Source organism: Myotis daubentonii, chromosome 1, assembly GCF_963259705.1.
Source record: "Myotis daubentonii chromosome 1, mMyoDau2.1, whole genome shotgun sequence".
Taxonomy (NCBI): Eukaryota; Metazoa; Chordata; class Mammalia; order Chiroptera; family Vespertilionidae; genus Myotis; species Myotis daubentonii.
Genome location: NC_081840.1, coordinates 52,433,463 through 52,447,310, shown reverse-complemented (window position 1 = coordinate 52,447,310; position 13,848 = coordinate 52,433,463). Strand labels below are relative to the sequence as shown.

The window sequence follows — 13,848 nt, the reverse complement described above, 5'->3', positions numbered from 1 at the left end:
TTAATATTGTTGCCATGGAAGCTAACTTTAAAATGTCTTTCTGTGTTTCCAAACATTGCTCGGTCAAATCTTGGCCGGTCCCCTGTTTCTGAGTGTACGAAGCCCTGCGTGGAAAATGCAGAAGTAGTGCACAGATTCTTCTAGAAATCAAAAGGCTGAGAGGCCTTGTGTGGCCCCTTCGTGAAGGGGAACAAGGTTGGGATGATTTGAGCATTTGGGGAAAGTTCCTTACCTCCCCGAGATCTGGGAAACGGGAATTCTTTTTTAAAGGAGGAGGGGGTTGTGCTGATCATAACAGCGTCCATCTCACTGGGTTATTATTATGAGGGACATGTTGAACGTACTGCCCCCCACATAGCATTTGCTGAAAAAATAGCCGTTTTCCTTCCTCTTATGTAACTTAAGAGTTTGTGGAGTTATAGGGGTCTTGCCTGGTCTTTAATGTAGCGCTGAGGAGGGACCTGGCAGAGATGGGAAGCAGTGAGCTCACCATCAGACCCTGCACCTGTGGTCCGGTCCAGGGCCCCCGCGAACCGAAGGGCCCATCTGTTGGGTCCTTTGGTTTCTTTGAAACCAGCAAAGTCAGAGGATAATTTTTGCTGTTTTAAAGCCAAAGTGTGAAATGTTGTGCGATGTAGTTCAGTCTGTTTTGGAGAAGAGAAGGTCTTTCAACCTGTTGCCCATTCTCCCACAATAATCTCACATAGAACAAGGGTGATTCCAGCCTTGCCAGGGCTCTGTTGGGAGCTCTCATTTCAGATATTCTGTTGTGTTGCTAGATGCCTCTCCTTCTCCATTCCCTTAATCAACGTAACTTCCTGGATGTCCCAATATCGTGTTAACTCCAAAACAGACAGCCTCTCATACCTGTAAGTGGTACCAGCAGATTCCTTCTCGGTGCCTGGAAAGTCTAACTGTCCTTTTACAGAGAGGAACCTTACAAGTGGGAACGTGAAAAGAGCCCTCTGGTCCTACAGTGAGGGGGTTGGTTGAGGTAATCACCTAGGACATGCATCTTGTTCTTGGCAACAGTCCTTCCCAGCGGTGACTCTCGGTGCCGTGCCGCTGCTGTGGTGTGGGACTCAGTGGCTCTCTCCTCTGTTGTGTTAGGTATCAGCAGCTGGAGGAGGCGTCGGCCAGCCTCCGGGAACGGATCCGACATCTGGATGACATGGTGCATTGCCAGCAGAAGAAGGTCAAGCAGATGGTTGAGGAGGTAAGCACTTGTCAGAGGTCATGGGCCAGGGTTGCTTCCTGCGGTGGGGACAGTTCAGCCCTGCGGCCAGATCCGCCCTCAGCTCAGTGTTCCGGGGCTCACAGTGGACGCGCTCAGATCACCGCCATGTTGGCCCCGAGGGGAATTTCCTCGTATGTCCCCCCTGCTGATTATCCCTCCAAAAGAGGGTCTTCTCCAGATCAGAGGGTGACAGTTAATAAGCCATGCGGTGCCGGGCATAGCTCACCCACTCTTAGAGGACAGCAACACCCTCTATCCTAGGCGGGTGCCTGCAGTCCAGGGAGCAAAGGGAAGTTTGACAAGGAAAGTTTAATTCAGCTCGGGTCTCTACACTGCCCCCTGCCTGCCTCCCCGGGCTACTACTCATCCTTTCTTCATTTCTGGTGTGTCTCTCATTACCTTGTCCTGCCTGTTCTTTTCTCTTTCTTCTGCCTTCTCCCCTCATTCTCTTCTTCTATTTCTGTTTCTTCATCTTTTCACTTTCTACCATCCTTTCTTTCCTTAAGTGCCTATGTGTGAAACCAAGTTGTAGGTTTACTATATGCTGGGCATAGCTTACTATTCTATTTTTTTACATGAAAAGACAAATAAGTTGAATATTTATATTCTCTAAGAGGAAAACAATTATTTTAACCCGTGTTAATGTAATTTGTCTCTCTTGTGGTAATTGCTCAATAGAAGAAAGTTTTGCTGTTGTAAAGCCAGTAACATATTATTGTAATTTTTTCTTGCTCAATTAAAAAATCAGACAGAAGCCCTAACTGGTGTGGCTCAGTGGATAGAGTGTCAGCCTGTGGACTGAAGGGTCCCAGGTTCGATTCGGTCAAGGGCACATGCCCAGGTTGTGGGCTCAATCCCCAGTAGGGGCCATGCAAGGAGGCAGCCACTCAATGATTCTCTTTATCATGGATGTTTCTATCTCTCACTCCCTCTCCCTTCCTCTCTGAAATCCATAAAAAATATATTTTTAAAAATCAGAAGAAAAGAACAGTTAGTACTAACAAGTTTATAAAAATTCTCTAGGGTCTAATTCTCTAACTTGCAAAGAAAAGAAAGTGGTTCAATTTAGTTAAACATGTGGATGACAGTGAAAAAAACGGAAAAAACGTTTTCCCCCTTATATAAAGCACTATTCTGAAAAGTTATTTCTTTTATTATTGATTTACTGAAATTAAAAGTATATCTACTTCTAATACATAATTTACACACCTGACACAAATAGAAGTTTAAAAGTATAAACTGTAAACTGCTGGAGATATTAGTGGCATGGGCTTAAAGTCAGGGAGTTTGAGGATGGGGGGACACTTTGTTTTTTCTTGTGTGTAGGATAAACATATACATTAGATAAAATTTGCTTCCCAAACAAGGAATCCAGTCACATGGAGTTGAGTCCTGTGCGTATTATATTGGCTCCTGTGCCAGCCTCGGAAGCCGTAGAATAAAAGAACGGGCAGCCAGGGCTTAGACGAGGCTCCCACACGCACCTTCGCAGCCCCTTTGCTCACCTGAGCAGGAGCACTGCCGGCGTCAGCGATGGTGGATCCTGCCCAGTGGCACACTAGGTTGGTGTCAGCAGTGTGTTTCCCACGGAAGAGCATCATGCTGTCATAGTTAGCATCTCGGGGAGTCATGGCTGTCAGAGCATAGCTTTTCTGTGTCTGACGTGAAGTCTAGGGCAGGGCTGTTCTCATTTCCCACCTGTGGCTCCGTATTGTGGAACGCTGCAGTTCCCCCACCTCACCGCAGGGTGGTGCTCTGTACTGATTTCGTATCTAATATTAGAGAACCAGTGGCTAAAACCTCAGACTGGTTGGCTTCTGATACAATTATTATTTGTAATGTTTATGATTGGTACCAAAATCAAGAGATACTTTTTAAAAAGACATTTTCAAAGAAGTTTAGGATTTGCTGTTTTCTAATTTACTTCTGGAACATACCAATTTGAAGGGAGTGGAGTGGGCAAATATCTATATATGAAAATAAGGAAGTATATAAAGATCACTGTCCATGCCCTGCCTTTCTACGTGTGATTGACTGTCTCCCAAATGAGTTTCCCTACGTCCCGATGATGTGGTCGGTGAGACCCAGGCACTGGAATGAGATCACAGGCTGAAATTTAGGATGACACCGTCAGAGGGAGCCTCACTCAGGGGCCTGCTGGATTTCAGCAGTGGATGGAGACTTAAACAGAGAAAGAGGCTTTTAATTCTAAATGTAAACATCTAAGTCAAGTAGTAAGAATTAATGTGTCTAGTACACTGTGTTAACTTTACAACAAAGGAATGGCTTGGAATTTTAATTGCTGTAGCCATTTATGTGAATTATTTTTTAAGTTAGAAACATGGAAAAGGGAATATTGACAAATGAGCACATTCAGAAGAGCAGGATCAGGTTGGAAAGGAGGTGAGAACTCTGGAAATTCAGGGAATGGTTGAAGGCTTTGGGGAAGAGATGGCCAAGGGAGCTGGACATAAGAGCTGAATTAACATCTTAGATAATGGCCATGGAGAAGAGGAAATATACCTGTTTTGTATCGCCATGCAAGGCCAGGCTGGAACCACTGGGTGGCACTTATGAAAGGCAAATTTCAGCTCTATAATAAAAGCCTAATATGCTAAGTGTCCGGTCGTCTGGTCATCCGTTCAACCAATCAAAGTATAATATGCTAATGATATGTTAAGGCTGCTCAACCACTCGCTATGATGTGCACTGACCACCAAGGGACAGACAGTCGACAGGTAGGTTAGCTTTCTGCTGGAGTCTGGCCAGTTGGGACTAAGCAAGACAGGCCAGATACACCCTGGAGCCCTCTCACAGTCCCTCCCTGGCTGGCCAACCTCCCACATCCCTCCCCAGCCCCAGTTGTGCACCAGTGGGGTCCCTCGGCCTGGCCTGCACCTTCTCACAATCCAGGACTCCTCAGGGGATGTTGGAGAGCCAGTTTTGGCCCGATTCAGCAGGCCAGGCTGAGGGACCCCACTGGTATACAAGTTCATGCACCGGGCCTCTAGTTTCTAATATTTGCTGCCCTGGAAGGTAATTAGCCCTTCACCATGGATTTGTTCCTTATGACATAAGAAATCGAGATAGAAGCTCCTTATAAATAAAGAATTTTCTATTGTTTACTAGGCTGTGCCTGTTGTTATGATCACAGCATTATCATTACTTTGCCCAATGACCAAAATCGGCAAAATTATAACTAAATCACTTCAGGGCATTTGCGCCAAATTTTAAAAAACTCAGACTACTGCCTGGCCAGTGTGCTCAGTGGTTAGAGTGTTGTCCTGTGCACCACAGGGTCAGTGCATGTGCATGAAGCAACCGATCGATGTTTTTTCTCTCTCACTTCTCTCTCTAGAATCAATGAAAGGCATATTCTTGGGTGAGGATTAAAAACAAAGCAAAACAGAGACCTGGACCACTGAATCAGTTACTTGTGGAATCTTGAACTCTGACTTTAGAAGAGAAATATATTTTTATCCATGAACTCCGGATATTAAGACAATTTGACCTAGAAACAGAGGCAGCAAATGTCAGGGTCCCTTTTCCTTCCCTCCCAGGAAGTCTGAAAGCTTGTCAGTGTGGTAGCTTCACATCCACCAACGGCTGAATCTAGTCTCCATCCATTGTTGGTGTCATTTTCATCCCAGTGTCTATGAAGAAACGCCGTTTATTAAAATGATGTGCTTCTTTTCCCAGCTCCAATCATCCATGAGGTCCTTGGAATCTTAAATTGTTAGGCAATATATTTCCTTCCACCTCAGTACAGTGCAATTTCTTAATAATAACAATCTGAATAAAACATAACCAATAAAAAATATATAAAAACAACAAAAAACAAACAAAAAAATACCCAGCCTACGTTTTGTAATCCATAGCTCAGTAATTGATTTTCGTTGTGTGGGACAGTATGTTTCAGTAAGGACTTGCACATGTAAGAAAAGAGCAGAATGGGCTTTTTAAAAATGAAAGATTAATATCTATATCTATGGGGCCAAGTTTATGGAAAAAGGCAACTCGAAGAATCTTGTGTGAAGTGTGGGACCAAATACCTCCACAGACTAGATCTTTATTGGGGTGGATGTCAGGGACTGGTGTTTCCCTCCATCACTCCTTCTTCTAACTGGTTATAACTCTGACGAAAAGAAAAAAGAGAACTAGCTCTACATATGCTCCTTAGACTTCAAAGGTTTGCCAGAAAATATAGAGGGACGGAAAGAAATAGCTCTTGCGGGGAAATTCACTCATCCCTCCGTCCACCAGCTACCCGCCAGCACTCTCCGCGCAGGGCTGGGGCAGGTGGGGAGGGGCAGGTGTGGCCAGCGGTGTCATCCGAGCTCCAGAGTAACCCTCCTGCTGGGGTGTCCTGCTTCTGTTGAAAAGCCCCACTGGGCAGGTCCTGTGCCTCAGTCAGGCTGCATTCTTGACCGTTCCCTGAAAGGAACCCGGGGCCCAGGGAGGAGCAAAGGGCAGGGCTGAACCTTCACACATCTTTAAGTGTTAAGTCTTTAGCTGGCCCTTCAGAGGGTCATTCTCACCTCTTTCCCTGTGCTCACCAAGCCCAGTCTCCTGCCAACCAAAGCGGTTTTTCTGCCAAGAGGAAATTAGCTGGAGGAAAAAACAAGTTCTTATTTGCCCTCGAAAAGGGTAGATGTACATCTTTGCCAATGGGCAATGATATTGTTCAGCTGAATACACGGTAATTTAATAAGAGTTCCTTTTCCGCCTCAGTCATAGGCATCCTTTTGTTTCATCATGGCCCTCTTCTAATTCCCCATTGTGTTTGTGATGGGTGACATGCAAGTGTCTGAAGAGTTCCAGAGAAGGCATTTTTCCTGAGTTTTCCTTTGCAGAAAGCAATTGCAGGCCCGGCCCCCTTGTATAATTCAGATGTTTAATGAGCGCACAGGTGCAAGGAATCGATTTTCTTGTTAGTGGCTCTCCATGCAGGCAGTGCATTAGAATCACAGGGAAGCCTTAAAAAATTCCAGAACCCAGCAGATGAGAGTAGGAGGGAGGGACTGGCGATTGGGGGTATTTTTGGTTGGTTTTTAAGCCCCACAAGATTCCAGTATGCAACCGATGTTCCGGGTTCTTACAACAGTGGCATGCGTTTCCATGCTGGGTTTTCAGGTCATCAGTGCATTTAGCCAGCCTACTTCAGGAGCTGTTGTGCCTGAGGTGAGAAGCTGGCAGTGAAGCTGGTAGGAAGGGCTCAAGGGAAGAAAGTGCGAGAGACGGGTCAGCAGGGACCAGGAGCACTGAAGTGGGAGGCTGGTCCAAGTGTGTGACTGTCTGAAGTCCTATCAGCCCCATCTAGACAGCTCCATCTAGAAAGCCCCATATAGACAGCTCACTCCTTTTTTTTTTTTTTAAATATATTTTACTGAGTTTTTTACAGAGAGGAAGAGAGAGGGATAGAGAGTTAGAAACATCGATGAGAGAGAAACATGGATCAGCTGCCTCCTGCACTCCCCCTACTGGGGATGTGCCCGCAACCCAGGTACATGCCCTTGACTGGAATCAAACCTGTGACCCTTTAGTCACGGGCTGACGCTTTATCCACTGAGCCAAACGGGTTAGGGCCATGGTCGGCAAACTGCGGCTCGTGAGCCACATGCGGCTCTTTGGCCCCTTGAGTGTGGCTCTTCCTAAGCCTTTGAAGTACCCTAATTAAGATAATAACAATGGACCTACCTATATAGTTTAAGTTTAAAAAATTTAGCTCTCAAAAGATATTTTAATCGTTGTACTGTTGATATTTGGCTCTGTTGACTAATGAGTTTTCCGACCACTGGTTAGGGCGATGGCTCACCCTTAATAGCTCTGCTGGCCTGGTGGTGTCCAGGTAATAAAACTTCCCAGACGCTATCCATGGCCACTTAGAGAGAAGTTGTTACTAAGGCAGGTATATTTAGGCACACTTGTTAAACAGATAATAGAGACTTAAAGGGACAGAATCCAACTCCAGTTGAAGCCAAGAACTTCCACTAACAAAGAGACCAAAAGCGGTTCGCATGGATCCTCTTCCTGCAGTGCTTGTGTGTGCACATGTACGGCCTTGCCTTGGTTTAAATTACTCACTTCTGTCTACACAGAAGACCTTACTTTTGGCCACACTGGCCTTCCTTAGAAAGAAAAGAACACGATACCTTATTGAAATCATAGTATTAACAATGACCTTGTCTCAAGTGCAAGACGAGGCAGAACATTTTTGCAGTTCCTCAGAAATGGTTTTGAAAGTATTTGATTATCATCCTTTAGCTTTTTAAAGAGTGAATTTCTTGTTATAACGCTATAGTTTTTTGAGGAGATAAACTGGATGAGGGAGAATAGATGATGAGTAACTCTTTGGGGAGTTGAGGTTTGAGTTACTAGTTTCTGGCTCTTGAGCCAGCCAGCAAAGCTGGGCTTCTCTTTTATTTTTTCAAATCCCCATAACTTACCTCCCAGGCCCCGAATCTGTATGCACCCCCTGCATTAGAGAACCAGGGAAGTAAGTTAGAGGAAGGAGTAAATTCTATGGGCTTATCGGAGAAAGGTACCTAGACTGGAGATGAGCATGGACTTTCTAGAAGCAGACATGCTTGCATTTACTAGATGTGGGACCTTCAAAAAGTTATTAGTTTCTTGTCTGTAAAACAAGGTTAATAACAGTATCTGTCCGAGAGGATTTCTTGTAAGAGTTAAATGAGGTGATGTACAGTTGATTCTTGACAACGCGTGGGTTACCCTATGCAGCCCAAAATTCGTGTATAACTTTTGACTCCGCCAAAACTTAACTACTAATAGTCTACTGTTGCCTGGAAGTCCTACCTATAACATAAACAATTGATTAACACATACTTTGTATATTATATACTGTAGTCTTACAATAAATGAAGCTAGAGAAGAGAAAATGTTATTAAGAAAATTATAAGGAGGAGAAACTATACTTTAAGTATTTATTGAAAAAAATCTGCAAATAAGTGGAACTGCACAGTTCAAATCTGTGTTGTTTAAGGATCAGCCCTATATAAAATACAGCATATTCATTGGAACATAGGAAATACCCAATAAATATTAGCTGCTATTATTATTATTATTACTACTACTACTACTATTACTACTACTACTGATGGGTGGGTCCTTGCTGTGAACACCAAAGGTAAAGTTAAATGGATTAAAAGCAAACGCCGCTGGGTTGATTTTTTGAGCATTACACAGGACTGCCCTTCTCTCCTTGGGAATCTTATGGATCTTTGGGTAACCTTCCTCCTCCTATGCTTTGTGCTGCGTTCTGGCTTAGCCATCTGTCCTTTGAGTAGAATATTTATACACAAAGCACATTTTTAAAATAATTGTTATTGATTTTTAGAGAGAGGGGAAGGAAGAGGGAGAGAGAGAAACATCTCTATCAGAGTGAAACATTGATCAACTGCCTCCCACATGCCCACTAGTGGGGATCGACCCTGCAACCCTGGCATGTGCCCTGACCGGGAATCGAGCTGGCAACCTTTTGGTGCACCGGACGATGCCTAACGGACTGAGCTACACTGGCCAGGGCTATACACAAAGCAATTTTAAAAAATCAATTCTCTACATCCCGAGAATCTCCTATTTTAAATGGATCAGCCATTTATTAGCAATTTATTTTAAAATTATCCTGTGCTGTGCTGAAATGTACAACACAAAAGTACATTTTTGCCAAATGCCCTGTGTTTGGAGGGTTCCATGTAATCTCCAACACTGACAATTAGCCACGTGGGGGTAGGGGAAGGAGCCATAGCACTGAGCCCGCAACCCTAACCCACCCAATTCACCTGTTTCCAGATCATGTCCCACGAGCTCTTCTCCAGATTTAGTCTCCGGCTCTTTGGAAGATGATAAATGGTAGCCTGCCCTGGGTTGGAAGCGATTCCCTGTATTGTTCGTGATTAGAAGAACGCTTGCACTCTCTGCTGGGAAGAGGTGGCATGTATCTGATGAGCCGATGAACAAAACAGGAAGGACACGCTATTAAAAGGAACACTTGACCATGTGGGGCTCTTATGTGTGGAAACACCACATACTGTAACCTCAACTCGTACAGCCCCACACTGCAGAGTCAAGAGGGCTCAAAGATCCACAGACCAGTTTTTAGAAACTTGGGTTCCTAGACATCAAAGAAGGAGACATGATGAAAAATAGTCCTAAATATAATTTGGAAAGTGCCAGGTGGAGGCTGGTCGTCAGGTCCTGGAGAATGGAGCCTTCGTATGGAGAAGCTGCTGAGGACCCTGCTAAGGAGACGGGAAGTGCTGCCACCAGATCACACCCCAGAAAAGACAGAAGCAGCCGAGTGTCCATGTAGTTGGCTTTTATTTATCTGTGAGTGGTGGCCCAGCGGATGTCCTCTCGGAGTGGAGATCAACAGCACTAGTCAACTTAGCACTCTTCCTGTTGGTTTTAGGAGAGTTTGGTTGGCTTCTATCACCACAGGCATTTTGCCTGAGTAGACAGTTCGACTAACTTCATGAAAAGGAGAAGTATATCTGATGATGAGAGACATGTATTCGGCTGAAATATATTGAAGTGAAATACGCTTCATGCTGCTTTATTTGTATGGGGTGCTGGTATCTCATCAAAATGTAGTGTTGCTTAAATCTAGTTAGTAGTAGCAGCAGCAGTGGTGGTGGTAATAATCAGTGGGTGGTATTAGCCCACCTATGCTAGTAGACTGGGTTAATGGAGTGAGTTCATTAAGGGGACAGCGTCAGTTTGATGTTGGGTAGTTGTCCACTCCCACCACAGCAAGGTGGACGGGTAGATGCTTTCTTGTCAATAGTTGCCTTTGGTCTTTCATTGAGATGCTTCTGTCCAGCTTAAGCAAGTAAGCAGTGGACGGGAAAGGAAGCAGGTGAATAAATTTCCGGATTAGTAATGAACTGTTAATGCCGTTAATCTACCTGGGTATCCTGTTTCAGGGCAGGTCCCCAGATACTCTGCTGGGAACTCAGACTTCCGCTAGGGAGATTTGAGTCAAATTTGAGATTTGCTGACCCAGATGTCACTCTGGTGTTGTAATCTACACTGTTTATAAGGTTACATGCCTTCACTACTCTCATGTTTTTCTGAGTCTCTGGTGGAAAAGTTCCTGGCATTTGTTCTAGTGGCATAGATTCATTACCCCGTTTCAAAAAAGAAAGAAAGAAAGAAAGGAAGGAAGGAAGGAAGGAAGGAAGGAAGGAAGGAAGGAAGGAAGGAAGGAAGGAAGGAAGGAAGAAAGAAGGAAAGAAGGAAAGAAAAGAAAAAAAGAAAGGAGACGAAATGTCATGACTTGTAGAGAAAGTGGGTCATCCAGGTGAGCCTTTCTCCCAGAACCGTGTGCTGTCCTCCTGCCCATGGAGCTTCTTCCCTCTTGTGGGTGACAGACAGTCCCTGGAGGCCAGCGAGGCTTTATTTTGTGCGGGGGGGGGGGGGGGGGGGGGCTTGATTATCTGCAGGACCCTGAGAGCCTCCAATATGTTATGCCCTCGGCACCTCATCCACGTCCCCCTAGGACCTCCCTCCATTTGCCCCTCCCTCCTTTGCCTGTGTCCAGTTCACACTTTGCTGCCAGGATGGTGATATGGTGTGAACTTGACTTATTGCCTGTCACACCTGAGTTAGGTGTTCACATTCTGCTGCACCCCACCCATGCTCCTCCCCTTAACTGGATCATTAGCTTTCGGCTCTTAAGGCTCCAGTTTTGTCTCATGGTCACTCAGGCTTCCACCCAAAATAGGTGCTACTCAGAAATCTGATGCAGAATGTGTTTATAGTAAATTAAAACGTTATAGTTTCAGATCCTACTGTTTAATGCTGTATTACTCATGTCTTTATTTTAAAAATCTTAGATACTTGATCTAAAATGTGGTTTTTAGAAGGTATCAGAAAGCTCTTAAGTGCGTGAGCCTTTCCTTCGATGCATTGTTGAAAGGATTACTGCAGTCTCACTGTATGACATGTACTGATACATGTATTCGCCATACAAATTGTCCTTTCAAGGGAGAAGGTCTTTTCTTTGTCAATGTCAGTGAACCCACTTTCTCTTTGTTGAGATTATTTCTAGTTGGCTCTGCAGTATTTCTTAAAGACCAGGTCCCCATGATCTTCCCATAAGAGAGTGTGTGAGGCTGTGCTCCTGTCCAGGTGTCTACCACATACTAGGTGTTTCTCAGGTTTCAAGGCTATGCGTGTAGACCTCACAGTCCCACACACACTAAACCTCTAGGGAAGGTATTATTAGCCCAATTTTTTTTGGCATAGGAAACTGAGACTTAGTGTCTTAAAAAATAAGTAGCCATCCATCTCTTAGCAGAAGATGTTGGTGTCGGGTTCATTGACTCCAAAACTAGCATTCATTCTTTGCTTCTTCTATTTTTTTAACTGGGGGGAAAAGTTTTAAATGCAGAAAATTACAGAGAATTATTAAAACAAAAACCTTGGTACTCTCCTCTAGAATTGACAAATGTTAACATTTTGGCATATATTTCAGATTTTTCTAAATAAAAGAAAACACCACAAAGGGGAGTGTTTCTTGTTATCCCTCTCCAATTCTGATCTTTTTCCTTATCCCCCCTCCCTCCCTCCTCAGAGGCAATTTGGTCTCTATGCAGACCATGTGTCAATGCTTTTACTAACTATATATGTGTCTATTATCAGCGTATAGCTTAATTTATTGATAAAGGGTGTATGTACATTTTTATTTATAATATATAAATAAGTAAAATTTATTGTATATTTTTGCAAGTTCTTTTCCTAATTTTGTTTCTGATGTTACATATAGATCTAAGTTATTCATTTTAATGACTCTCTAATATTCCACTATGTAAATATAGGATACTGTATCCTAATGATAGACTTGAAGCATTTTTCCAAATTTTCATTTTTTTTACAAACAATACCAAACATGTCTCTGTGCTTCTCCAATTGGGGAATGTACTTAGAGGAGGAATTGCCAGAGCCTGGGGTTGGCACAATTTCACCTTTGCCAGGTACTGCCCATGGATCTCCAAAGCAAACATACACTTCTGCCCATCACGTATGAGAAGGTGGATTTCTCCACACCCTCACACCTCCTGGCACTGTTGGACTATAATTTTTGCCATTTGTGAAATAGTATCTCTTTGTTTGGGTTTTAATTTGCATCAGCCTGATTACTACTCATTGCGACTGGCGAGGTTGAGTGTCTTCACAAGCTTATTGACCATTCAGGCTTCATGTCTATGAGTTGGCTGTTCATATCTTTGTTTATTTTTCTCTTTGGTTGTTTATTTTTTCCCCCTCTTGATTTGTAGGAACTCTGAATACTATCAATATTCATCATTTGTCAAAAAATATTTTGATGCCATTATCTTCTCCCAGTCAGTGTGTTTTGTTTGTTTATGGTGTCTGGTGTAATATACATGTTTTTAATTTTGGTATAAAGTTACCAATTTTTTGTGCTGTATTGTGTGTCTTGTTTGTTTGTCATAAGGGTATGTTTATAATAGTTTCAGAGGTCTGTTTTTATCTCTAGGTCTTTAATTACACCCCCCACCCACCCACTCATAACTCCTCTTCCCTTTTCTCCATACCTATCTATCCTATTATCTTGTAATACATCCTACACTTACCTGTTTTGTTTATTTATTTGTCGTCTGTTTCCCTCCACTAGAATGTAAGCTCCCCGAGGGCAGTGGCTTTGACTGTTTTGTTCATAGCTGTATCTCTAAACCTGAAATAGTCACTGACCCAGAGGAGAAGCTCAGTAAATATTTATTGAACAAATAAATAATAATCCACGTGGAATTTATTTCTTGTATATGTGATATGAATAGGGCTCCATTTTGGGGGGGGGTGGGGGGAGTGGGAGATCATGGAAAGCTTGTTTCTCTAACAGCATTAATTGGATGGTCCATCCTTGCCCCACTGATTTTTTTCATGCCACCTCTATCAATGGAGATGTTTCCCTTGTGCCACTGTCTTTAAACATTTCTGTTCTCGCCCAGCCGGCGTGGCTCAGTGGTTGAGCGTCGAGCTATGAACCAGGAGGTCACGGTTCAATACCCAGTCAAGGCCTGGGTTGTGGGCTCGATCCCCAGTGTGGGCGTGCAGGAGGCAGCCAATCATTGATGTTTCTACCTCTCGCTCCCTCTCCCTTCCTCTCTGAAATCAATAAAAAAAATATACATTAAAAAATATTTCTGCACTCCTGCCCTTGTGCTAAAGTCTGCGGGGAAACCCAGTGCTTGGGGTCAGGAGTGGGGATGCGGGTGATGAGCCAGGTCCGATTGTGCCCTCAAAGGGCTTTCTGGTTGACATTAAAACCTGTGAGAACTCAAGGCAGAGTGTGATGTCGGACGCAGGGGTATGATCCGGGTGCCGAGGCACAGGACCTGGAGACAACAGTAGTTAAGCTCACAGACGTTGAGTAATAAATGAAATCTGAGTTTGTGTCCTGCTTCTGTTCCTGGGTGGGCTTTATTTCTTTAGTGAAATACTCATTCTTTCTAACACTGTTTCCTTATCGACAAAATGGAAATGATGAAACAGCACCTGCTCCAGAGGTGGCTGTGAGGAGGGACTGGTGGAACGCGTGCTCACTAACTCCAGTGTGGGCGGGAGTC

At 43.9% G+C, this 13,848-nt stretch overlaps 1 protein-coding gene across 5 annotated transcripts in view; it reads left to right on the top strand.

Moving 5' to 3' along the window:
• Nucleotides 1-13,848, top strand: part of MYZAP (myocardial zonula adherens protein) — a 90,546-nt gene that overhangs the window by 46,818 nt on the left and 29,880 nt on the right. For 4 of the 5 annotated variants that reach the window (XM_059700253.1, XM_059700263.1, XM_059700244.1 and 1 more), the window contains one exon: nucleotides 1,111-1,216. In XM_059700253.1, the coding sequence (XP_059556236.1) occupies nucleotides 1,111-1,216 (106 nt within the window). Of the gene's footprint in view, nucleotides 1-1,110; nucleotides 1,217-9,049; nucleotides 10,428-13,848 lie in introns of those variants that run through there. The other variant, XM_059700282.1, reaches the window with a different exon arrangement.